The 27962-nt window shown below is 45.4% G+C and overlaps 1 protein-coding gene across 4 annotated transcripts in view; it reads right to left on the bottom strand.

Annotated features, from left to right (window-relative positions):
* Nucleotides 1-27962, bottom strand: part of Arsg (arylsulfatase G) — a 155589-nt gene that overhangs the window by 9908 nt on the left and 117719 nt on the right. For all 4 annotated transcript variants that reach the window (XM_029568409.1, XM_017800646.2, XM_029568410.1 and 1 more), the window contains 3 exons: nucleotides 19626-19734; nucleotides 8779-8899; nucleotides 3619-3709 (listed from right to left, as the gene is read on the bottom strand). In XM_029568409.1, coding sequence (XP_029424269.1) covers nucleotides 3619-3709; nucleotides 8779-8899; nucleotides 19626-19734 — 321 coding nt within the window. The remainder of the gene's footprint in view (nucleotides 1-3618; nucleotides 3710-8778; nucleotides 8900-19625; nucleotides 19735-27962) is intronic.

The raw sequence follows: 27962 nt of genomic DNA, 5'->3' as shown, positions 1-27962 counted from the left end.
CAATATTGTCATTGGCAAACAGTTTCACAGATGAATTTAATCAAGCATGAAAGAACAAAGACCAGTCTTATGGAAACCCTTCTAAGAATACAGAGAACTCTTCTGAACCCATTTTATGTTATCAGCAAGGCCCTGATGCCAAATCCTGACACGGGCATTACAAAAAAGAAAAATAAGAAGCAAAATCCTAGCAAATCAAATCCAATAAGTTCTATATAATGACTGAGTGGGCCTATCCAGGAATGCAGAGTTGGCTTAACAACTCAAAATCAGCCCAGTGTGAAATGCATTAGTTAGCTCTTTGTTTCTGTGACAAAAATATCTGAGATGAACTTAAAGGAGGAAAGACTGATTTGGGCCCATGGTTTCAGAGGTTTTGATTGATGGTCAGCTGATTCCTTGGCTTTTTGGTTTGTTGCAAAGCCAAAACAAAGGAAATCTGCTCACCTCATAGTAGACAGGAAGCAGAGAGAAAAGACAAGATACACCCCCAATGACCTACGTCCTCCAAATAGACCCTGCCTCCTAACAGACCATTCAGCAATGAATTTAGCAGTGGGTTCATCCACAAATGAAGTTACCATCCTCATGGTTCAGGAACCTTTCAGAATCCTGTCTCAGAGCACTGCTTACACTGAGGACCAAGAACTCCAACACTTGGGCCTTTCGGGGGCACACATCATGTCCATGATAGTAATCAAAAGTGTGAGAGAGGGGAGGTATGCACAGTTAGATGACTTACTTTACATTTTTATTTATTTATGTGTGTGCCTGCCACAGTGCACGTGTGGAGGTCAGAGGACAACCTGTGGGAGTCTTTTCTCTCCTTCTACCATGTGGGCCCTGGAGAGTACACTCAGGTCATCACGCTGGGCAGCAGGTGCCTTTACTCATGGATCTATCTCACCAGCCCCTTAATCACTTTAAAGGTGGTAAGGGGTAGCTGGGGAGGTGGATCAGTGGGTACAGTGCTTCCCAGGCAAGTGTAAGGAAGCCCACCTGTAATCCCAGCACTCAGGGACAAAGACAAGAGATCCCCAGAGGAGCTGGCTAGTCAGACTAGCTAAATCAGTGGGCTCTGGGTTCAAGAGAGAGCCCCTGCCTCAATATGTAAGATGGAAAGTGATCAAGAAAGGTATCTGATATCAAACCTCTGAACTCCACTCCCACCCACACCCACACGTTTAAAAGAAAAGATAAAAAGGGGGGTTAGGGGAAACAATAAAGTACCCCAGTTCTAGGCCACATACAAAAACAGACTGGTTATCTTTCCAAGCCACTTCAAGTTCATGACCAAAATGTTTCCCCATCATAGAAGAACATATGATTCTCTCCCCTGATGGAGTCGATGGGCATTCATCTGCCTCATTCAAAAGTAGTTTTAAAAGAGCGGGGGGCTGGCGGCACTCAGGAAATGGCACATTTCACTCTGTTCAGTTTTTGGGGGGTTACTCCCCACCCCAGCTCTCCTGCAAGTTTGGTGGCTGTTTAAAACAGCCATCCCCCCTCCCTTGGGAGACTGTAATTCCTGTCTGATTGTGATCACTTTACACAGCCCATTACTTCATAGCAAGGTTTACTATTCCAGTACTGTAGTGCCAACGGCTTTCTGGCTGGGTTTTTATTGCTGAAATTAACTCAGCCTGGAGGGCCCATACCTCTTAGATAATGTAATGTAAGGACACTAATCTAGGAACTTTTCCTCTGAAACCATAGCAAATATCTGAATGTTTTGTTTTAGGCTGAGAAATCAGATTCTTACAGCATCTCTAATTTCCCTTGAGCTGTGAATTCAAAGGACTTAGTCTGTTTTTGCACCACGTTTTACACTCAGAAAATAAATTTTAATTATATAATTCTTTGAGAATCTTCAACACTGAACAATTAAATTAAATTGGAATCTCCATCAAGCTCCAGATTCCCTTTTGTGTTACTGTTTTGTTTTTTCATTTATTAATGAAAAAACGTTGGGGATTCTACTAAGCTTAGAAAGCCAGGCTAAGCATTTCAAGACAATAAAGGCTAAAGAGTTTGCTTTTAAATTTTTATTTATTTGTGTGTGTGTGTGTGTGTGTGTGTGTGTATGTACGTACACACACACACACATGCATGCACGTGTGTATGTGTGCTCAGATGCCCAAGCAGGCCAGAAGAACGCGTTGGATTCCTGGAATTAGAGTGACAGGCAGCTGCCCAACTTGGGTGCTGGGAGCTGAGCTTCAGCTCTCTGCAAGGGTAGCAAGCACTCTTAACCTCTCTTAACAGCCACCTCTCCAGTCCCTCTTTTGTTTTTTTATGTTGAGGGTGGATCCCAGGGTCTTGTGCATTCTAGGCAAGGGCTTTAATCACTGAGCAACATTCAGTCCAGAGTTCTCAGTATAGAGAGCTTAAAAGTAATACAGAAAACAGGAGCTGTGGAGATGGCTCAGCAGGTGAAGGTGCTTACCACCAAGTCTAACAACCCGAGTTTGATCCCCAAGAGCCCACAGAGTGGAAAGAGAAAACCAACTCCTACAAGTTGTGTTCTGACCTGCATGCACCCCCCTCTGCACACAAAACAAACATATGTAAAAAAAAAGTTGTTTAAAGTAATTCAGAAAATAGGGCATGTATGTTAATAGTTGACATATATGGCAGAATGTGATAGACACCACAGATCTCCAAACCCTACCTAGCTGGGAAGATACAAGGGAGTTTTACAATTGAGGTCTTTTGGTTTGAGGCCTAATGCTGACAGGGAGGGCTAGGGGTCTAGCTCAGTGATAAGAGTACTTGCCTAGCATGCTCAAGGCCCTGGGTTTGATTCCTAGCACTGCAAATACATAAAACAAAGAATGAATGAATGAATGAATGAATGAATGGATGGATGGATGGATTTTAATATGGGGGCTGAGGAAAAGAGGTCTTGCCCTTGGAGAACTAGGGCTAGAGAGGCAGGGGAGCCAAGTCTGAGATTCTGCATTCACTTGGTAGTAAAAAACCACTATCCAAAATGACATTTTCTTATATTTATTTTGTGTGTGCGCGCGCGCGCACACACACACACTACATCATGAGTGTGGAAGTCAGAGGACAACCTTTGGAATGGTTCTCTCCTTCTACCATGTGGTGCCAGGGATCAAACTCAGGTCATCAGCCTTGGTGACAAGCACCTTTACCTACTCCACCATTTCCCAGGCCACAGTAGGACATTTCTAAAACATAATTGTAAGACAGACATTGAGAGAACATGGAAGTGCCCAGACTTCTGTCACTTTGCTAAATAGACCTCTAAAGTCTATTTTCTGAGACAGTGTATTGTCAGGTAAACATCACTTTTAAATGTCTCTGGGCTTCCATTTCCCCATCAGCCAGACCACATGTAAACCTGACAAAGGAGCAAAATGCTCTCTGTGTGGACAGGAGCAGCGAAGAGAACAGAGCTCGGCTGCAGGAAGACCTTGCTCAACATTGGTGGATCCAAAGCACCTGGGCTGGACCCTTCTGCTGGCACTGGGTTTAGTCACACGGTCAGAGGTGCACACTTTGAGCTTCTCAGAAGAGGGCAGCCACACCCGCTCTCACAAAGCATTCTCCAGGCGCGCACACAAGAAACAGGGCTGAGAGCCCCCCACTCACCAGTGATGTAGAAGGCCTTGTGGTGCTCCAGGCGGACAGTCTGCAGGGCTCCATACTCTCCAGCGGCCCCGCTGTTGGGGTGAAACAGCACCTGAGGAAGAAAGCAGAGCTTATGTATAAGAAAACCGTGCCAGGACCAGAGAAAAGGCTCGGCAGGAAAATGCATTTGCTGTGTAAGCCTGACGACCCGCGTTCCATTCCCAGAATCCACATAAAAAGTCAGATGTAATGGTGCTCATCTGTAATCCCAGCACTCCTACTGCAAGACAGGAGGCAGAGCCAGGAGAATCTTCTAGAAGCTTGAAGGCCAATGAGGCTGGAGTACACAGCATAGCAACAGAAACAAGACAGACCCTGCCTCAACAAGATGGAAGGTGAGAACTAACTCCAGAAAGCTGTCCGCTGACCTCCACATGCAGACATGGCACATGTCATACACACACACAAACGATATATACACACATCATACATACATACATAAGATCACCATGTTAGCCCTCATGGCCCACTCACCTTGTCCCTATCCACACCACTAAACATTCACTGACAAGCAGGGACCTGTAGCTGATGCTGACCAACACCTGAGAGCCACTGTGAAATTATCATTTGATTAGATGTTTAGGAGAAATGGGTAACAACTCTGAACTAGCAAGTGAAAGATCTTCTGGGTATGTCAGATGGGCCTGTCTCAGAGCAGACATTTTTTTTTCTAAAGATTTTTTTTTATTTTCATTTATGTGTATGTATGTATGTATGTATGTATGTATGTATGCTCTGTGTGTGTGTGTGTGTGTGTGTGTGTGTGTGTGTGCACGCCCAAGGAGGCCAGAAGTGGGCACTGGATCCCTGGAACTGGAGTTACAGGTGATTGTTAGCTGCCCTGATGTGGGTGCTCAGAACCAAACTCGGATCCTCTAGAAGAACGACAAGCACTCTTAACCTCTGAGCCATCTCTTCAGCTCTGAGAAGACTCAGCTGCCCAAGTCACACATCCAGGAAGCCTAGTTGCACTCACCCATAGGGTACAAAAAAGAGCCTGTGAACTGAGCTGCTTTACAAATATCCCCAGGTTTTGTAATGAAGTCCATCATCAGGTATCTTTAGAAATTGGCTCCTTCAGCCTCAAGTTGATTCTCTAACTCTCTTGAGCAAGGATGGCATAAGAAAAGTGTCTCTAGCCCCAGGGACAGCCTCATGCAGTGCTAGGGATGGAACCCAGAGCCTCATATGGGCTCCACGCACACTCTGCCCCCGAGCTACAGGCCCAGCCCAAGCCTAGCCTGAACACAGACTTCCACGCCTATGACTCAATCTTACTGCATTGCTGAGGAAGTCTTTCCTGATCAGTCAGACATGGGAGAATTACCCTAAAGGTCGGAAATACCTAATTCAGAGTTCCCAAGGGAAGGACTTGGTAGGAAATAAAAGGCCAGCATCCTTGGTAGTTTGGTGGGTTTGGGCTGGAAGTATGAAACTGCCCTGGTATGAATCATGTCTGTATGCATCGCTGGGAAGGCGTTTATGTGATTCAAAGTTTCCATGGGGCTTGTAAAAAAACGAGAAACATCTGTTGGAGCAGTAAACAGCTGCCCCCCTAAGTTTCAGTGCCCCCAAGAGGATGCTGCCCAGGGAAGGGCTCCCCCACACCTGCTGCTTCCCTGCTTTCCCGTGTCAACCCTACAAATATCCCATCAGACTTCCTCCAAACAGGAAAAGACGTCATAAGTGGACACCTCACCTCTTCCATCCCTGTAAAAAGCAGCTCCTGTCACGGCAGGACACTGCTTTTGTTCTCTTGAGAAAGGCAAGGAGCAGACTTGGTCCATCTATTGTCTGTCTCCTGATCTACGATGTGTTCGTACCCCTAGAACACAGTCAAGGTCGGCCTCTTCAAACAGTGCATATCACTTGGGTCTCAGTAGCAAAACCTTCTTAAGGGTGGGCTGCCATATTTGGATGTGTAAGTGACACTAACAGAAATTTCCAAAATCCAAGAAACAAAACTGGGGAGGGCTGATTCTCAGAAATGTGGATGGATTTTGAGGAACTCAGGTAAGCATTTTTCCCCGTTTAAGCAGACTGATGATGGCTTTCTCGTTTACGTCATCATAGGGATAAGGCTGGTAAGTTCGATGCAGATCACGGCTGAAGATGTTTCCTCTCCAGATGCCTAGTGCACAGTTCAACGATGAGTTTATCTTCTGCAAACTTGGGTCGATGTCTTGGTAGTCTTTCTTCCCTTCATGCCTGTTCGTTTGCTACCTTTTGTTTTGTTTTATCAAGCATGGGGGTGTCACCTTATACTGGGCTCTCTGTGGCATTTCCAAAGATGGCTTCCTATACCCCATCGGGCAGGTGTGTAGAACTTGAAGTCTCCAAAACCAGGGGTGGAGAGGGTTGTCAAGCATCTGTCAATCACTCTGGATGACACTTTTTCACCACTAGGGGCCTCCCTAAGAGAGCTGATAGACGTTCGGATACCATATTAGGGTTCAGTTTCCTCTATGTATGGCCTCGGATGTGCCAAGCTATTTATGGCCCAAGCAACCCCAGACTGGGTTGGGCTGGGCAGACATAGATCTGTTAAGGAAACTTTCCCTTCAGTGACAATTTTTGGACCTGGTTATGACAGATATGACTTGATCCCTCATGACATCACCACCTCCAGTTTCCATCTTAGAGTCAAGAGAACAGAAAGTGGGTCACTGGATTCTGGGATGAGTACCCCTCCCCATCTCTGCTCTCAGCCCTCTCCTTGTGGTTGCCCTCACTGCGTAGGCACAGGCCTATCCATGTTGGAGGCAAGAGGTTAAATATGTAGAACATGCAGTGAGATGTCAGCAGACATGATATTCCTAGAGGGGATGAAGTAGGTCATGAGATCATGGGCACGGAAGTTAGTAGGACATTGCATTACGCCTGTCATCTCACGGCCTGGGGAGATGGATGAGGCTACACGGCTCTAGGTTGCTTTTGTCTTCAACACTGAACTATCCTATCAATTCAGACAAGACCCCAACTGCTAAGAAACATCCGCATATTGTTTTGAACTGACTATCTAGGAGGTTCTTTAGGCTTCTAGAAACTGGAATGGTTTTCCAAACCAACTCACACTTGAATCCTCCTAAATGGAGGACATGTCTGTGGGTGAATAGAAATTGTATTTATTAAGATATACATATATACTATATAAATGTATAGATAGCTGGATCTATATGCACATATCCAAAACGATTCATTTTTACTTTCTGGCCTATCCTAATTCAAGACAATTTAGTTTCTGTAAGTCTATTCCTTTAATCCATCAATTGGACTGACCAGAAAAAAACCAACCCCAAATTAACCATGTTCTTAAACTCCAAATAGTCTTATCTCAAACATCTTCACACATAGCAGAAGAGGCAGGTGCTCCGAAGGCTGAGCTTAGGCCGTGCTGTTGCCTTTGAAGACGCCATCAGCCACTTCCTGCAGGCAGGACGCTGGCTGCTTCTTTCTGTGCCACAGGGTGTGGTGAGGGAATAACTCAGTCCTGACTTAGCCTAGGTTACCAACACAGCTTAGATCCTCCGATGATGTCATGATATCCAGCCTTATATCTGTTTCTCCCACCTGGTTCCTGGGTCTGACACTGTGATTATACCCAAAGGTGCAGCTAGAGGAAGAGAGCTGGGCACTCCCCTGTCTGAGAACAGAAGTGAGTGTCAGAAGGAGCTGGTGTCCACAGGAGGCCTGACAAAGTCAAGAAGATCACAATCCTTGAAGCACTTCCTGGTGACCCCAATCATTCTATTAGTAGCCTTAGTAGCCCTGGCAATAAGCACTCAGAAGCACCCCTCCACAGAAGCCTTAGCTAATGCTCCCAAGGTCACACACAGCTGACTTCCAGCCTCAGGCAGAAACTATCTTCCTGTTTTCTGCTGCTCAGGAGAAAGGGCCAGGCCCAGAGCATCAGCTCTGGAAGGGCTTCTTGGGGGGAGGGGGGTCGTTCAGGCCTAACCTGACAAGCCCTAAAACCGCATCAGTGGGCAGAGAGGTGCAATTGCCCATCAAGGCCCATTTTCTGGTTGGTCCAGGAAGGCTGGAAAGGAAAAGTGGCTTCAATAATCACCTATCAGGGTGCACTAGAGCATATCTGAGTCACTTCCACGTGACCTTCCAAGACATAAATAGACCCTTAGAAATGTAGGTCTCTGATTGGGGAGCTGGGTATTCACTGGACCTTACACAAGGGTCTAGAAGCTCTTCCAGCCTCCCTCTCTCCTCCTACTTCCTCTTCCTTTCAGTAAAAGGAAAACACAAACAAGTGGAGGCGATAAGTGGTAGGGAAAGACCGACATTTCTGGGCTGCTACTCAGTGCTGCAGGGTACCTGGAGGAGGTGGCCCTGGGAAGCAGAAGCCCAAAGCCATTGCCGCTTCATCAAGAACAGTCTCTGCAGCCGAGGTGGCACATGCCTCTAATGCCGGCACTCAGAAGGCTGAGGCAGAAAGATTGCATGTTCAAGACCAGGCTGTTGCAAGAGCTCCTTTCAAAAGTAAAACATAGCCAGGTGTGGTGGCACACACTTCTAATCTCAGCTCTGGGGGAGTGCTGGGAACACAAAGACCTTTCTGGCCCTGCCATCATTCAAAGGGGTTTCATTCATTCACTTGCTCATTAGTTCATCTCCTTTGCATGCACTGAGTGCTGAGAACTGAGACGTGAACCCAACAGATGGGACCCTTGTCCTCAGGAGGCTTCTATGCTAGCTGAGCTCCATGAAAAACACGTGAGACATTGGTCAGGCATCTTGCCCAACAGAAACAAGCTGGGTGCATAAGTTATATCAGAAAATTGAAAGTACGCAGGAAAAGAAAATTACCCATTAGAGAGAATAAGAACTCTCACACCTCTACAGGAAGCCAAAATGTTAGATACAAAGCTGGATTAACAAACCAAATTATTGGGGGCAGTTTGCCTCAATAACAAACCAAATTATTGGGGGCAGTTCACCTCAGTAACAAACCAAATTATTGGGGGCAGTTCACTCATCCCTGGGATTTTTCACACAGGGTCTGAATGGGCTGTTGGCACCCATCTTGTGAGTGTGGTTATATTTGTGCAAAGGTAGCAGGTACTAGATGTGAGAGACACAGCTCAGACCCAGGCTTCTTCCACTTACCCTGTGCCCCATCCTCGACCTGCCCAAGAGTACCTCGGAGGCATCCAGTCCATCAAAGTGCCGGAATGGGGGTAGGCTGGCTCCTGCGAGGGCTACCACCGTGGGGAAAATGTCTAGCACACTGTAGAAAGAATAAGACACAGTGCATTGTGAAATTTGCAGTAAGTGGATTATGACTTATCAAAAGGAATTTATTTCTTATATGCTTTTAAAATGTGGTATTTGGGTCTGGAGAGAGAGTTCAGTGGTTAAGAGCACTGACTGCTCTTGCAGAGGGCCTGGGTTCAGTTCCCAGCACCAACATGGTGGCTAATAACCATCCATAACTCCAGCTCCAGGGGATCCAATGCCCTCTTCTGACCTCTACAGGCATTGCACAACACAGGTGCACCTACCTGCATGTAGCAATACACTCATACACATAAAATAAAAATAATAAATAAAATATTTTAAAAAAAGAGGCAGAATGATGTGGGTGCTTCAGCACCTGGGCTCTGAGGCCAGCCATTGCCCAGGCTCAAATCCCAGCTCTGCCACCTATCCAACACTCAATGCCTTAGTTTCCTATTCTGTAAAATGGATGTTTTAATAGCAATGCCTGTCTCACGGGGTGGCTGTGTGTGTAAAACATTTAGGGAAGCCTGGTACTCAGAAAGTGCTTACTGGGTGTTTGGGTTACAATTACTAACAGGGTCATGCCTTTGAACCTAAGAGCCAAGAGTTGGCCTCTGCCCTATCAGGAATAGTGTGTGGCAGGTGTCTTCAAGAAAACACTGAATTCATTGTCCACGGCCCGAGTCTCTGTCTTATAAAGATTTAGTCTTTACCAAACGTATGTGAAATTTTAGTTATGATTTGTGAAATAGTCCACCTCTAATTTACTTTAACTCTTTTTACCTATTACAAAATAGTGAATGCTTTAGTAGAAAGAAAAAAAAAAGAACATGCAGAAATATAACAAGAAATATAACAGAAATAGTCCATCACCTGAAGGCAACTGCTGTCACTATTTAAATTCTTAAAATTTTTATTTGCATGTGGGTATACACAGTGTGGGCATGTATATATAAGTGTTTCCCCATGTATATGTGTGGAGGCCAGAGTTTGACGTCCAGTGTCTTTCTCTGTTACTCTACACATTGTTTTTGAGGCAGGGTCTCTCACTGAACCTGGAAACTCGCTGTTTCGGCCAGACTGGCCCTCCTAGCACTGGGGTTCTTAGCACTAGGGTTACAGATGTGCCGTGGCACTCGGCTTTTATACGCATGCTAGAGATTCAAACTCAAGCCCTAACGCCTGCATAGCAAGCACTTTACCCACATGAACCATCTTTCTAGCTCCACGCACTATTACCATTTTTGGTGAGTTTTGTTAAAGTGATTTTATTTGGTTCTGGTTTTGGGTTTTTAAGACAGGGTCTCATGTAGCCCAGGCTAGCCTTGAATTTCTGATTCTCCTGCCTCTACTTCACAAGTGCTAAGATTACAAGTTTAGGTAATATGATCTTTTAAAGTGTATACCCACATGAGGAACTTTACCATACGGGTGTATCTCTTAGGCCCCATGCTCATATAGTGGGTGGTGGTGGGGATCGTCAGCAAGAGTAAAGGATTTCCCTTTAAACAGATTTGTTTATTCAAGAGCCAAGCCAACTGAAGCCAACGAGATTTTCTGGAGGGCCAACATGAATTCTAGACTTCCTCCAGCAAAGAGGCCCTAGTATCCCAGGGGCTTGGGACAGCATCCGAATTCAGGGTCAGGAATAGGAAACCCCTCAGGGCAGTATCATCAGGATTTTTCCACCCTGAGGTCTGGGGTGGGGGGGTGGCTCTCTGCCTTCCACTGTCTGTAGTGAGGACCCACCACTGCTGTGGCTCTTCCTTGTCAAGTCATCTCCTGCCATTCCCCTTAGACCTGAGGCAGAATTTCTCACTGACTATGGGACAGAGTGTCTCTGTTTGCCTGCAGCTTTCACAGTTCACAAAACTGGTGTCTTATCGCTTGAGATAGGTGCTCCAGGAGCTGGCCTCCCACAAGGGTGCCCAGTCAAGGCACGCAGAGTTAGCATTCAACAAGTACAAAGCAGTCCAGAAACTGTCCACAGTCCATGGTTCCTGCCACAAATCAGGAAGCACAGAGGTCTATGGTGCAGTCTGAAAAGACTGAGGTGGTTTGAGGCGGTTTGTTCAAGTGTTCTTTCTCAACTGCACTCCTAAGAGAGATCAGTATCAAACCCATAAGAAGCAAGAAAAATAGGATTCACATTATATGTTCTAATTTGTGCGTGTGTGTGTGTATGTGTATGTGTGTACTTGTGTGTGGGCATGCATACTTGTATGCATACAAAGGCCAGAAGAAGGTGTTGGGTGTCTCCTCTGTTACTTTCTGCTTATTCCTTTGAGTCTGAGTTTCTCCCTCTACCTGGGCCTTGCATTTTCTCTGCTAGTGTGAAAACCAGCAAGCCTTAGAAGTCCTCTTGTTTCCAGCCCACTCCCTCCCCTCAGACTTATATTCACAGGTATAGATGTGGGTCCTGGGATCTGAACTCTAGTCCTCATGACTGTATAGCAAGCACTCATGATCTCTGAGCCATCTCTCTAGCTACCCCCTCCCATTAAATTTTAAAATAGATTTGGATAGGAAGATATTTCATTTCATAAAGTACTTGCTTTGCAAGTATAGAGAACTGAGTTTGGTCCCCAGAACCCATGTTACAAAAATCTGACATGGTAGTATATTCTTGCCATCCCAGGACTTGGGAGGTGGAGATGGATAGATCCCTAGGTCTCACTGCCCGGTCAGCCCAGCCTAATTGATGAGTTCTAGGCCAGTGCCTGAGGAACAACATCTGAGGTTGTCCTCTGACCTCCACACACATGTGCATACACACACACACACACACACACACACACACACACACACATTTAAAGTGGATTGTAAGCTTTCCTTTGCCATCTTAAGGGACATCAGCATCACAGATGGGTCAAATCAGTCAACCAGGAAAATAGAATCTGCATTACACTTTTGGAAAGTATTGTGTATTTTCTTTTTCCACCTTATTTTCTCTCTCCATCATGAGGTTTAGCATCCTAATTATATAGCACTAAGTCTAACATTCGGGAATCCCAGTGTCTCAGAGTTTGGCACATACTTTAGAGGTGCCTAGTCTACCCAGAGCACAAAGAAAGCTCTTGCCCACGAGGAAAACTTTAACAGGTTTGGTGACTCACACGACTCAAGGTGGCCCAGTCCAGCATGGGTATGGCTGAGCTATCAGAAAGTTCTTCATCAAGGAATGGAAGAAGCCCAACTTCTGAGGTTGGCCCTACGAGATGGAGATGTTTACTGGCACACATAGATCTGGTACCACCCCAGGGCAGGGCTCCCCACCTGTACATGAACTTTCAGAGCACATCTGCCCTACAGAGGCTGCCAGTGACACACCAAGTCTTAACCCCCACCTAAAAAACAGGTCCTGAAGGTCTCTGACACCTTAGAGAAAGAGAACAAACAGCAAAGGTCAAACTAAAGACCTGCAAAATGAATACCTACACTTTCAAGTTGTTCATTCTGATGCCTGACTTGTGTCAGAGTCATGTTTTAACTTGTTAGGAACCTTGGTGAACATTTTTGCTTTCATGGGTCTCTTCCTCTATTGAAAAAGAAATGGCCTGGCAAGATATGGCCTCTGGTGCAACAGTGGCAAGAGTATTATGAGCGTAAGCAATCACTTTCTAGTTGGATTTAAGATCTGCCTTCATAAGATGGAGCCCATACCTGGCATTGATATCAGGCCTAGGAACATGTGGCTAGATAGGCCACAGATCACAAGGGACAGCCCAATACTACTTTTCTGCTAAGCAGTAGTAAAGTGATTCCTCATGACTTATGGTTTTACCCACAGATTCATGTATCTCTCAGCTGAAGCAGAGAAGCTTCCTTCAGCAGCAGATGGTGATTAACACAGAAACCCAAAACCGACCAACATGCAGAGTACATATTTCTGAGTAGAACACCTATATCAAATTTCTGCCTCCAAAGGCTCCAAGCCAGAGGCTGTAGATGACCACAAGGAAACAGAGTCTTCCAGACATCTGGGCAGTCACTCATATGAACTCAGAGCAATGGTGACACTATGTATAAGTTCCATGTAGGCTCAAGCCAGACAAAATTCCAGCATAGACATGGGGAAGTAGGTAAGAAACCCCAACCACACACGAGGAAGTACTGGAAACTGATGGCTGCTGGGAAGGGGAGAGTCAGTCTCTTGGGTGTGACTCTTGGTTAACCAGGATCCATCTAGTGGATGGATCCACACTGAAGGACACTTAGGAACACAAATTTGACTCTACAGGGATGTGTGTGTGTGTGTGTGTGTGTGTGTACCTCACCTGACTAGAAGACAGGTCAGATAGATCTCCTGGAACTGGAATTACAGATGGATGTGTGTGTGTGTGTGTGTGTGTGTGTCTCTCATCTGTCTAGAAGAGATGTGAGATAGATCTCCTGGGACTGGAATTACAGATGGGTGTGTGTGTGTGTGTGTGTGTGTGTACCTCACCTGACTAGAAGACAGGTCAGATAGTTCTCCTGGAACTGGAATTAGAGATGGATGTGTGTGTGTGTGTGTGTGTGTGTGTCTCTCATCTGTCTAGAAGAGATGTGAGATAGATCTCCTGGGACTGGAATTACAGATGGGTGTGTGTGTGTGTGTGTGTGTGTGTACCTCATCTGACTAGAAGACAGGTCAGATAGATCTCCTGGAATTGAAATTACAAATGGATGCGTGTGTGTGTGTGTGTGTGTGTGTGTGTGTGTGTGTGTGTATCTCACCTGGTTTATGCAGTGCTGGGGATCATACTCCTGGCTTTCTGTATACTAGGCAAGCACTCTACATTCTGAACTACATCCTCAGTTCCTTCACCTAAGAGTCTTATGGGCCTTAGCACTGTGCTTCATGGGCTTGATGGATAGGTGGGTTTCTGCCAAGAAGCCCCACTTCCACAGGCCTCCTGATTATGAGAAAGTAAGCCAGTGCATCTTCATGAAAGGAGAACGCTACGGCTGAGGAGACTGCACAGTGACAGAAGAGGCCAGCCTGAGGGTGAAGAAATGGCTCAGGGGTTATGAGCACTGGCCGCTCCTGCAGATGACTTGGGTTTCATTCACAGCACCCATGTGGCTGCATAACTCCATTTCCAGGGAGTCTGAGGCCCTCTTCTGGCTTCCACAGGCACTGCACACATGTGGTACACTTACATACATGTAGGCAAAACACTTGTACACATAAAATCTTTTTTTAAAAAAGGAGAATATAAAAGATTAGCCTGAGGCTAGAGAGATGACTCAGCAGTTCAGAGCACTGACTGCTCTTACAGAGGACACAGGTTTGATTCCCAGCACTTATATGGCAGCTATTAACCATCTGTAACTCCAGTTCCAGGGGATCTGACCTGTCTTCTGACCTCCATGGGCACTGCATAACAGGGGTGCACTTACATGCATGCAGGAAATGCACTCATACACATAAAATAAAAATAACAAATAAAATATTTTTAAAAGGCCAAACTGAGAGTAGACATGAACTTCTGCAAGCTGGGCTGGAAACTGGACTCCAGGGTTGGGTGGGTGGGAGCTGAGACGCCACAAAGAGCAGGGGAAGGATGGAAGAGAGGGTGTCCTAGGAGCTGCGGGCAGCTTAACTAGGGGAAGAGGGCATATCTCGTCTGAGGATGGGAAGAGAGAAGAGCAAGGACACTGGAAAAAGGCTGGGGGATGTGGATTTGGACAGGGGAGTGACCCCTCCCCCCCAGTGAAGGAGATGAGAAAGAGAGGGTGCCAAGAATAGGAGAGCTGAGAACAGAACCACCTCCAGTGGAGGAATGGAATCGTCCCTAGGAGAGAGAAGCAGGTTCTTTTTTAGCATTTAATTGTAATTTTCCTTCGGTATTGTTATCCCCTCATTATCCCTGAGAACTAGGTCTCCACCTCTTCCTGGTCTTAGTCACACTGCTGAGGATTCTGGGGCTAACCTGAATTCACATTTGGTTGGGCAGCCCATCCCAGTAGCTCCCCACCCTCGGAGTCTCTCTTAGAGGTCAACACAGCCCCAATAGCATCTACTTCAGAGAAAGCAGGGGTCCCAGATCATGAGGGGGTACCCAACAACAAAAGGGGAATGTCCCTATGGAGTAGAGCACAGTCAGCATTCAGGAAGGAGAACTTGTCCCATCTCCCCCAACTCCTCCCCCACTGCCAGACCCAGGAAAAACAGGTGACGTTGAAAGGGGATGCATGGGTAGGCACTGCCCAGGTTGTGGCATGTGAACCACAGGACTCTGATGTGGACATGATGTCCTTGTAGCTTCTGTCCCCAGTTCTGTGCCAGCAGACAGGACAGCGTCAGCTGACCTCCACCCTTTCCATGTAGCCAGCTGTCTTTCAAGTATCTATAGCTATTTCACTAAGACCCTCCTAGCCGTCTAGCGACCTCATGCTCATTTTTGCCCCTGCCGTAGACTAGACTGGCCTCAAACTCACAGGATCCACCTGTCTCTGTCTCCCGAATGCTGGGATTAAAGGTGTGTGCCACCATGCCTGGTTTGCTTACCCATGTTCTTATAACATTTGGTCCTACACCCCGAACAGGGATGGGAGCTCCCATCTCAGGCACAGAGCAGAACCTTCACCTTCTTGCATAAGGATAAGTGAAATTTCACTAAAGCGGTGGTTATCAAATAGTGTCTGTCTTTCCAAGGAACATCTGGCACTGACTGGGATGACTTGATTGTCACAGATAGTTGGGGTGATGAGGCTAGACAATCAGAGAACAGGCCCACCACAACAAAAGTTCCCCTGGCTCAAAATATGCACAACGTCAAGTTTGAGAAGCCCTGCGATAGAATTACATGGTAAAACGACCATATCTTTCCCATTTTGTCAGTAAAGCTGTCTTCCTGCAAGTCACTTAGCTGCTTGAAATCAGGAACATCCTATCTGATTTCTTATCTGACCCCCCTCCACCCCAGACCCTGGAGCAATGCTTCACCCATAGTTGGACCTAGCGATAAATATCTAGTAGATAGTAAGTTTTCTTCTTTATCTCCATTTCTCCATTTCTCTGTGTCTACAGGTTTTGAGGGCAGATCATATACAAGACACTTTCAAAATCTTGTATCACTTAGGCACACAACCAAATATTAACATTAGGTCTCTCTATTATTCATGCTAACCTGTCCCCAGTACATTCCTTTTTTATTTACTTTTTTATCACATTTATTTACTTTGTGTGTGTGTGTGTGTGTGTGTATGTGTGTGTGTGTGTGTGTGTGTGTGTGTATGTGTGTGTACCCTAGTGCAGAGGTCAGAGGACAACCTGTGGGAGTCTGTTCTCTCCTTCCACCACATGGGTTCCAAGAATCAAACTCAGATCATCAGGCTTGGTTGCTAGTATCTTTACTCGCTGAGCCATTTCATCCACCCCCCATCACAACTTCTAAAAACTTTTCCATATTCATGTGAGTGTTTATATTAACTTGAGTACTCTATGATGCTATAATTCCTTAGGACCATTGGAATAGAGGCCTAGGGGACTCTGGCCTCAAGGGACTTAGCTGTGATCTGGAAGGTTTCTCCATCCCCTGAAGAATAAAGTACTAACATAGGCGTAAGTCCTGTGTACCCAGGAAATGAAGTGCAAACTCCAGTTTCCTGAACATGGATCAAAATCATATTCCCCTTAGTGCCTACATGAGGGGGCCTGAGGAAAAGTCAAGGAGAAGCTCTGCCCAAACTGGGTTCCCAGGGAAAAGGCAGAGGGGAACTGAGGCACCAACAGTGTCCGGCTGCTACCCAGGCTAATTTCACACCAAGAACATCCCAGGAGGGGCTGACGTGTTTCGTTAGTTCTCTTCTGACAAAGCACCAGTGACTTTCAGGCAAATGCTACCTATATCAAGAGTCTACTTCCTTCAGTGGTCAAACCATGGTCTTAGGGCACTGTCTCCCTTCACTGATGTGCCTGTTTATCATGGTATGGAAGTAGACGGTAGGTATGAACACTGTTCTCAGATGAGAAACCACTGCCCAGGCTTCAGAGATGTATCTGGAGAGAGTACGGTGTTATTTGTGCATGTACACCCGGTACTTGGGTCCCCCCCCCACTTGATAAGTGCTCCAATGACACCCAAGTCAGACCTATAAAAAGCAACCTTCCTGGCCTTCTTCCCGGCCAGGCTGACATCACAGATTCCAGGCTGTGTGGTTGTTGTCACACCTGCTGGCACCCGCTGACAGCAGGCCACCCCCTCCTGATAGCACAGGGCTGACCCTGCAGGCTGCCAGGGGTGATACCTGCCCGCCCACGTCTGTGGCTGTCGGTGCTGCTTACTCCTTCCTGCCCTGGGCTGGAGTTTCTGCCTTTCTTTCTTCCCCACTGGGTCTGGGGATGTTGAGGATGCTAGTGACGTTTGCTTTCCTCTGTCAGAACTTCTTGCCAGAGCCTATCGGGTTGATGTTAAAGAACCCCTGAAAGATGGGAAGTGTCTTGTTCTGAGCACATGAACAAGCACAGGATTCTATGGAGGTGTGTCCCCCCGGCCCTCAGTTCCCCAGTGTTGGTGAATCCAGGGCAGAACCACAGACAGGAAGTACCCATCTAAATTAGTGAGAGGTCAAACTTGGAAGACAGTTCTGGTGCTAAAGTGCTTGCCATATAAGCACGAGGATCTGAGTTTGAGCCCTGCTCCCATATAAAAAGTTGGGTTATGGGAGTGTGTACTTATAAGCCCAGTGCGAGGGAGATGGAGACAGGAAGATCCTCAGCCTTGCTAGCCAGGCAGCCTCACCAAATCAACAAACTTAAGGTCTCACTGAGACCCTGTGGATGAGAACAGGAGGTAGAAAATGCTTAGGCAGCTTAGGGTAAAGTGGCCCCCAAAAGAAAAGTGAAGGATTTCTTTCTTGGCTAAAAGCTACAAATGTCCTTGGGCCTATCAGCAGTCTCATTCTTGCCTGAGGCCAGAGGTGCCAGAACTATCTAAGCCAAAGATATCTCTAGTTCTGCCAAAGCCAGAGGCTGGGAATGCCTGACAAGAGAGTTTGTTTTTTTCCCTTTATCTCTTTTTCCTAAAGAAACCATACAAAGGATGTGACAGAAATTTCAGGAACCTGCACACAGGAATGATAACCACACTAGCCAGCTCATCTCCCCTTCCCTTCCTTCATCCACCAAAGCCTTAAGAACTCCAAGGCAGTGAGGCTCAGCGGTCCCCCACTTCAGGAGACTCCTCCTGCTGTATAGGAGCTCTGCCTTCTTTTTCTCTCCTAGCCCCATAAAATACTTCTTTGTAAACTCACCCTCTGTGGTCTGTGAATTTCATCCTTCGAATTCATAAGACAAGAGAACCCAAAAGCTGTGGCCGGAGAGATGGCTCAGCAGTTAAGAGGATTAGGGTTAGGGTTGGGGTTAGGGCAGAAGACCCGGGTTTGATTCCCAGCACCCATGTGGCAGCTAATAACTGTCTGTAACTCAAGTTCCAAGGGATCTGACGCCCTCTTTTGATCTCCATGGGCATTGCATGACATAGATACACTTACACACATGCAGGCAATACACTCATACACATAAAAATAATTTTAAAAATTACATTTAAAATAAAAGAAGCCGAAAGCCTCTGGTTTGAGGTGGCCTGACAGTCATTGAGTTTCTGGGACCCCAGCCCCTCATAAGTACAACAGAGCCAAGAAAGGCTCTATTGCTCTCAAACACACACTAATATTCCCATATCCCTGTCTTAATAACAAGGTGGATGGCTCCTGGGAAATGATACCAAAAGTTGGCCTCTGGCCTCTACACACATGCCCAGACATGCATGCACAGATATGAATATACACACTCCTGCACATATACCCATACACTAGATAAATAAAAATTTTTTGGTCTTTTTGAGACAGGGTCTCCCTGTAGCCCCAGCTGTCCTGGAACTCACTATGTAGACCAGGCTGGCCTTGAACTCACAGAGATCCACCAGCCTCTGCCTCCCGAGTGCTGGGATTAAAGGCATGTGCCACCACACTCGGCTATAAATATTTTTTAAATGACTTAGTGAGAAGTCCCAGCTAGAAGTCATGGTTCCTTAACTACCACAGCAATATTTTTAGAGACTCATCACAGTCCAATTCTCTGTCAAGACACTGCCCACCAGATCTGCTTTAATACAATGGAAAGACAGCATACATACCACACTCCTGATGCAAGTAGTCCCTAGAGACTTGTACCTAGAGACTTGTACCACTGGAGGCTGTGTTGCCCAAGGCAGGAAGAATGTCTTCACCTAAGGATAAATTCTTTCCCTACCAGTCCACTGGAGCCATCTGACTCCTTCCTGGCCTCCAGGGCATGTAAGGTGTCTTTCTTAGGGGCCATTTGATTGCCACTGTAGAAGTGTAGGCTTCTCAGAGCCATCTAGGGCATCTACCCTAATCCCAAGGATGGCCTAATTAGAGCTTAAGAGACCTGCATGCTCCACTGTCACCTTCACATTGGCCCAGATAAGAAGGCTGCCATCTCTTGCTACCCCTTTGTCTTCAGCACACACTGCCAAGACCCAACGCTGAGGGTCGGGAACTAGCAAGGTCCCCTCTTGGCTTAAGTACATCTCCTGATGACGGTGCGGGCCCTCTGCATCTGACTTTAGCATATGGAATTGCCATCAGAGTTAGGAAGTATATGGAATTCCGGGCCCAGGCAAGTGGCCAAGGAGCTTTCTGAAGTCTCCAGTCACCCATGTGTCCATCTCTGCTCTGGCTCCAAATCCCCATAGCTCAAGGTCATGCAGGGCTCCTACCTTAACAAGGCACTGCTGGTGGCATTGGCTGGGATTCTGCTGGGCCAATAGGCCAGTGCTGGGACCCGGTGCCCACCTTCCCAGGTGGTCTGCTTGGCTGGACTTCCTCCTGTGAGGACAGGCAATTGGTTTATGGATAGCAGTAACTCTTCAGGTAAGACCTGGTCTTTGGGAAAAAAGTTCCTCTCTAACAGTGTCCAAATAGTCCCACAAAGAAATGGCACTTTTAAAACAATTTTAGAACCCAGCTACTTGCCCCCTTAGCTAATAGCTTTCAATACAGTCTTTGATTTCACTGGACTTAATGTGTGTAAACAGAGCCTTGGGTCCTCTGTTGAATTGTGTCATTTTATCCTGTTCGTGACATTCTCCCACTTTAAATTGTCACATTGTATTCCTTACTTCTCATGTGTTCCTGAATCATGGGACAATCATGTGTTCTTGAATCAGGCACAAGACATCAGACATACTAAGTGCTTAACAAATCTTTGTTGAATAAATGGATCTGTCTTCCAATTGATCATGGACCTGGCTGGTTAGGATGAAAAGCTACAATTTTAGCCAGGCCTACAATCCCAGCTCCTCAGGAAGCTGAATACTGAGGATTGAAAGTTCAAGACTTGGCTGGGCAATGGGACCCTGTCTCAAAATTTTGAAAAAAGCAGTTGGGAGCAGATCCTCAAACAACCTTAAGAGTAAAAATAAATTGTTTTAGTCTGGGCCAACTGTAAGGTTTTAAACACCCAAAAGGAAAGTATAAACAAAGATTAATGGGGTCAATATAATTTTTAAGAGTCCATATGTATAGCTAAAGGCTACATAACACAGCATAGAACTGGGAAAATGAACAGCAGACCCCAATCTTATCTAAAGGAATATTGACAACTGATTGCTGCTAGATGAGGAACAGCTGATCTTCCTAAAACAAGGCTCTCTAGATAGGTTGACTAGGTTCAGCAGGCACACAAGTTACTGGAGAATGGCTGGGGGTGTCGACAACACAGAGGACAGTAACAGGGATGACAGAGTATGTGGGCTCCAGTATGTGGGAGGGGGGAGGTGCCATTTGGGAAGTGGGTATATAGATGAATAAGATTGTGTGGGATGTTCTGTGTGATATACACACAAAAAATCAACAAAATTTTTAAAAAGACTTATATTTGAGGAGGAAGTATAGGGATTTAGCTCAGTGGTAGAGTGCTTGCCTAGCAAGCGCAAGGCCCTGGGTTCAGTCCTCAGCTCCGGAAAAAAAAAATTTTTTACTTCATGTTAAATAGTAGAGGTGATAAACGTTACCAGTGAAATCTACCTGATGACTTTATATCCATTCTCAGGTACTAAGGATCCTAGTGTAACCGACTGTGACTAGTAATCACCAGATACATAGAGATAAAAGACACATGTGCAAACATCTAAGTGTTAGTACCAGTAAAAAATGTAGGAAACAGCATATTTTAAAATGAAATGGAGATCTTCTTTAAAGGGTAAAAACTCATTCAATTTTATATCTTACAGGGTTTATACTGAATTCAATATTGTATAACTGTATTACTTGAACTGTGAACCTAAAAATTTACAACCATTTTGAAAGAGATGTATCCTTGCTCTGGAGTGTGTTACTGAATGTTAAAGCTGTAATGAAATGCTTCTTCTAATCATGTGGTTATTAAATTTAAAAAAAATTTAAATAATTCTTCAAAGCATAAAAATTTGCTCCTTAATAATTAGTAGATGTGAAAAACATCACCACTGAACTCTACCTGATAACCTTATATCCATGCTCAGATGCCAAGGAGCTCAGAAAGTGACCGACTTTGACTAGTAATAATCAGATATAGAGAGATTAGAAATGCATGTGCAAACATCTTAGTGTTAATTGCATTAAAAATGAATTTTTCTATATGAAACTGTGTTTTAATAATGAAACGGAGATTTTTTTAAAGGTTAAGACCTCATTTAATTTTATGTCTTACAGGGTTTATGCTGAGTACAATACATTAATTCATCTGTAAACCTAAACATTTATAGCCAATTTTGAAACAGATGCATCTTAGCTCTGGAAATTGTTATTGAATGTGTCAATGCTGTTATCATGAAATGCTTCTTCTAAGTACGTGGTTATTAAATAAATAATTTTTTTAAAAAAGCAGTTGGACATCGTGGCGCACGCCTTTAGTCCCACCACTCAGGAGGCAGAGGCAGGTGGATCTGTGTGAGATCAAGGCCAGCCTGGTCTACATAGTGACTCCAGGAGAGCTGGGGCTACAGAGAGACCCTGTCTCAAAAACAGAACAAAACAAAATAAAAGGTAAAAGCAGATGCCTTGGTGGGTAAAGATACTTGCCGCCAAACCTAATGGACAACCTGAGTTCTATGCCCAGAACCCACATGGTAGGAGATAACTGACTCCTACAGTTTGTCTTTGGTCTACACACACACACACACACACACACACACACACACACACACACACACGTTGTGATATACGCACACACTCCATACAAAATAAAACTGTAATTTAAATAAAAGCAAAAAAGGGTTGGAAATATAGCTCAATGCAGAACACCTAACTAGCATGCATGAGGTCCTCAGTTCAATCTCTAGTATAAATACATACATACATACACACATACACACATACATATACACATACTACAATTCTTTGAAGGAGAGCTTCCCCAGTTGTTTAATCCACCCAGTGTCCAACTGATGTAGTATGGACTGGTTTATTTTGTTTTGCTTCATTTTTCCTTGAATTAATGAACTGTTCTGATGAGTCGGTATCAGTCATAGTTTTAACCTCCTGCCTCTTTCAGGGAGGTAAGAATAACCCATGTGCAATCTATGAATTTCCACATTAACAATTAGAAGCATTGTTTTTGTAGCCAAATCAAAAGTGACCACCAATATAATGACAGCCAGTGGGCTGGAAGAGATGAGGTCATGTTTTATGGAAACATCCTGAATACACACGAATTAACCATGACCAGCCCCACCACTCCCACACACATACCCCACCCTCATCCCTGGTTGAGCCAGAGGCCAAGGATTCCACAAAGTTAGCGTGTCAGAAGGCTTTCCAAGGCAAGGGCTGTATGTGGCTCACACACACTGTGGTCATGCGACTTCCCCGTGTTTGGCTGGTGTAAATAAAAAAAGCAATTGGGTGGGGAGGCATACAGAGTAAGATGAGGGCTTCATCCCTCCGCACACACACCACCACAAACAGAACCTTTGATGTCCCTGGCCTAGTGCTCCAAACCGGAAATGCTTGGCATTCTTGGGACCAGTTCTTAACCAACTCTGGAGTCCCCCAAGTGTTGAAGTAAGAAATAGAACACAAAACAACTCCCACCGTATAGACTGTTTATATTTAAGGGTGTTGGGCTCAAGAAACCAACTGATTTCAGTCACTGTAGGCTGAACGAGATACTCTGTGACCTAGCCTAGCATTTCTCAAATGCACTCTTCCCATCTGAACATCCCCACAAATGCACACGGAATGAGGCATTCTAATCATTCAAATCCAGAACACTGGCAGAGCACAAAACTCATTTCCACATGGCTTTGAAATGCATAAATTATATTTCAGCTTATGGCCAAAAAGTCAGGAGGGAGCATTCGCCATGCTGGAAAATGGGTCTTTCCAGCCTTGGGACAGGTATTTGGTAAAGGATTGGGTATGAGTGATGGAAAGATGGAGCTTGTTTAACTAACCCTAACCCTAACCCTAACCCTAACCCTAACCCAACTCTAACCCTAACTGTACACGACAGTCTAATAGACCTGCTTAACCTTTGAGGCCAGGTTTCAAGAAGCAAGTCATTTAGAGGGCAGAAGCCGCAGGTCTGATCTCTGACAGGCAATGGGACACGGGACTTGGTCTCTGCCTCCAGGATATTTCCAGAAGGGTAACTTACCCTGCATGAATACATTTGTTAGGTGCCCTTCACCACTAAGGATTCTGTTGCTCTTTTGAGCAATCCTCTTGCAGGTGACTGACCTTCCAGATACGTTTTTCAGTGGAAACAATCATTGCGTTTGTCTTCTTCAGTAGAGGGTCAGGAGGTGAAGGGGTTAGGAGGAATTGAGTTGGTTACAAATATATGTCATTGGTTGGGGATTTAGCTCAGTGGTAGAGCACTTGCCTAGCAAGTGCAAGGCCCTGGGTTTGGTCCTCAGTTCTGGAAAAACAAAACAAAACAAAACAAAAATATATATATGTCATTAGAGTAGACGAGCCCCCTAGAAAGTTCAGGAACTAAGAGAGAAAAGGTTGGCCTAGAGAGGCCCCTCTGTGTGGCCAAGAGAGTGGGGCTGATTAGCTAATACAGCTGTACCTGGGGTTCTAATTTTATCAGAAAGACACGATTACAAATCCCAGCCACACAGATGATCCCAGACCCACGGACCTTGTACTCAAAAGGAATTTAACTTAAGAGTTCTGAGGTGGACGAGCAATTACAAAAGGAAACATTTGCCACCCATGACGTAGACACTGCTCTGCTCCAAATCCCAGTTTTCTCAGTGGTCCTGATAAAGGTAGAGAAAAAGGTCCACGCAGCATCCACTGTAGGCTTGTAGGGTGGTAGAGTGCAACTGCCAGCTGTGTGTGCTTGTCCAACAGTGTGTGGTTTATCTGTACCGGCAAAGGCCAAAGTCCAGAATAACTGCCCCTAGAGCCCCAATATTTCTCAGGGAGACCTGCCCCATTCCTGGAAATCCATTCCAAGTTAAACATAATAACGACAGTAACAACAATATCGCCTACTGAGCCCTTACAAAGCAGCAAATTAAAATGTTAAGTGTTCCTAAGTAAAATGCCAAATATTTTCCTGCATTATTTCTTCAGATTTGTATGGTAATCTTTTTTATACTCATTCATTTATTTATTTACTTACTTGTTTGTGCATGTGTGTGCCTGCAGTGCCACACTGCCTGTGTGGAGGTCAAAAGACAATCTTTGGGAGTGGGTTCTCTCCTTACACATGTGAGTCCCAGGAATCAAACTCAGGTCATTAGGCTTGGCTATAAGCAAGAACTTTAATCCACTGAGCCATCTCACTGGTCCCCGTATGGGAATCTTTTGAGCTAAACCCTACAATTCCCATTTTGTCATATAAAACAAAGTTCAAAGAGGTTAAGTAGATTTTTTTTTCCAGTGGGGATTGAATTCAGACCCTTTCACGTGCTAGAGAAGTGCTCTACTGGGTTTGAGTTATAGCACAGTGCCTACCCTTTCTTTTAATTTTTATTTTACTTAAATTTTTTTTGTTTTTTAAATTTTATTTATTATTTCTATTTTATGTATCTGTGTGTACTGCCTGCATGTAGGTAAGTGCACTCATGTGCAATGCTCGCGGAGATCAGAAGAGGCTGTTGGATCCCCTGGAACTGGAGTTACGGACAATTGGTAGCTGCCATGTGGGTGCTGGGATTCGAATCCAGGTCTTCTGCAAGAATAACCAGTGTTCTTAACTGCTGAGCCATCTCTCCAGCCCAGTTTGTTTGTTTTTTGAGACAGGGTTTTCCTGTACCCCAGCTGGCCTAGAACTCACCATGTAGACCAGGCTGGCCTTGATCTCACAGATATCTGCCAGCCTTTGCTTCCTGAGTGATGGGATTAAAGGCATGCACCACCAGAGCTGACTGACCTTGAAGACACTTTGCACATCAGGCTGGTCTCAAACTTTCAAACCTCCTGCCTCAGCCACCTGAGTGAGTAGCTGGGATTATAGGAATATGCCACCGACCTCTGACTGAGGTTAATGTTAGCGCATAGTAGAGGCAGTATGTGAATCCAGATCAAACTGTATAGCCACAATCCCCACCCATTAAATCTAGAACAGCACCCCTCCACAATCCCTGAACCAATGTCACAGCCACAGGCAAGCTTTAAAAAAAATTACCCACAGTGAAGCTCTCTTCCTAGAAGTTGTGATTGATTGGGCTGGAGTGGGCCCAGACATCACTTTCTTATAAAGCTCTCCTGATAATTAATTTGGACAGCACCCATTCCCAGGCAAGACTGGAAAACAGACACAAGGCACTTCAAAACCAAATGCAGCTTATATGCTTTTGTGCGTATGAGTGTTCATGTGTGGGAATGCAGGTGCTTGTGCATGTGTGCGTGTGGAAGTCAAAGGTCAACTTTTTGTTTCGTTTGTTTTTCTCTGTTTTGTTTTTGAGGCCCAGGGACGCTAAGTAACGTATCCCATTCAGATAGCTTAATTTCTAAGTAAGGGAAAGAGTCCACCAGGTATGGTGGCTCGTGCCTAGAATCCCAGCACTTGGGAATATGAGGCAGAAGGATCACTTTAAGTTCAAGGCCAGCCTGGACTACATAGTGGGTTCCAGGTCAGTCTGGGCTTCAGAGTGAGAACCTGTCTCAAAAAACAAATTAATTGGGCTGGGGAGATGGCTCAGTAGTTAAGAGCACTGGCTGGTCTTTCAGAGGACCCAGGTTCAATTACCAGCATCCACATGGCAGCTAACAACCATCTGAAATTTCATTTCCAGGGTATCCAACACCTTCTCTGGGTCTCCACAAACACTGCATGACACAGGTGTACTTATATACATTCATGCAAAACAGTCATACGCAGAAATAAATTTTAAAAATATCTTTCTCCTTTTCATACCTGATTCATTAGTAACAATTGGAATGTTTGGGGGCTACTCTAAGGACCTGGTAATTGCCAGGAAACCAGCACTTCTAGGTCATGGGGAAATGCGGGAGACCAAGCCACCATTTTTTATGACAGGGTCAGAAAGACATGAAACTGCAGGTTGGGACTTACTTCTCCTTATCTAATAATCACCTGGAAGTTGGAAAATACAGTCACCTTCTAGGTTTTTCTTCTGCTTCCTCAACTCTTAATTCTTTGAAATAACTTCTCTTCTTTGCTTTTCAGGATGGGGCCACACAGGCAAGCAGTCTGTGACCTGTCAGCTGTCTTGACTGTGCAGAAGATGGGGCAGAGGGCACAGTCAGACCCATGCTCCATCTTCTGTGTCAGTCCTCAGTGCCTGCTCATTATGCCTAGAGGTCTGGGTACTCCTAAGGGCTTCATGCCGCTTCCCTGCCACCCTGGGAAGAGCTGGCTGGCTTCCTGGTTTCCCAGCTTACATGGGGACCTCAGACCCCACACAACATACATGCCCAGTAACCGGGCTCCAATTTTAGAAATGGTGGGAGAGAGCCCCTCTGTTGGCCCCAAACAGCCCTTGTTTAAACCACACAGCAGTCAACTCATGATATTCAAAGACCCAGGTCAGTTGGGTCCCTCTCCCCAGCTCCTAGCTCAAACAGTTCAAGTTTAAAGCTCTTAGGAGGTGCGGCCTGAGTGGCGGCCATTAACATACTATTTTTTCACATGTTTTGTGGCATGTGTATGTACATGTACATGTGTATGAGTAGTATATATGTGCTTCTCAGGCACTGTTCATCTTGTTTTCTGAGACAGGGTCTCTCACTTGGTCTGGAACTCAGTGATGAGCCAGCCAGCCCCAGGGATCCACTTGTCTCTGCCTCCTCACTGCTGGAATTACAAGCATGTACCACTGTGCCCAGCCTTTTTACATAGGTTCTGGGGATAACTTGTGGCCTCATGCTTAAAAGGCAAGCACTATATTGTGCTGGCTGAGCTGTCTCCCCAGCACTGTGGGTGTTTTCATTACAGGCTTTACACTGCCCACACCTTTATCTCTTATGCCATAAATATGACCTGATAAGTTACAGCAAGACTAACAGAAGACCATGCATCAATCTCTATGCACCAGAACACTATTTGGTAGGTTAGATAAGCCTTTAGTACTTTGATCCATTGCCCCGGTACGTTAAAATCATAAGCTGCATTTGGCTGCCTGTTGAGAAATGCTTGTCTACGGCCATGACAATGCATTTCAATGCACTTGTGGTTAGTTATGACTCTAATTAAAGCAGAACCTCTTACTTAAAGCAATAAATATTTAGCCTCAGCAACCAAAACATAAACAGAACCATGATTCATGAATTTGCTTACTTGTTTTCTTCCCTGGCTTCGGAAGTAAAGTGGCATTCTGTGCCACATCAGGACGGGAGCAGGCTGACCGAGACTCCCCACCGCCTACGCCTGGGAACAGCAGCCCTTCCCGGAAACAGCCCAACCGCCATGTTTAACTGAGTCAGAGAAGCAACAGCTTGGCAGGAAGTGTGCAAACTGCTTCACACATAAGAATCACTAGGCTAGGGCTCCTGTAGATGGATTCCTGGACCAGAGAGATGGTTCAGCAGGTAGGGCTGATTGCAGACAACCCTGACAACTTGAGTTCCATCACCTGGACCTGAAAGGTGGA

This window comes from Nannospalax galili, unplaced genomic scaffold, assembly GCF_000622305.1.
Source record: "Nannospalax galili isolate Female #2095 unplaced genomic scaffold, S.galili_v1.0 scaffold781, whole genome shotgun sequence".
Taxonomy (NCBI): domain Eukaryota; kingdom Metazoa; phylum Chordata; class Mammalia; order Rodentia; family Spalacidae; genus Nannospalax; species Nannospalax galili.
Note: the sequence above shows the minus strand (reverse complement) of the source record. Positions and strands in the feature narration are given on the sequence as shown.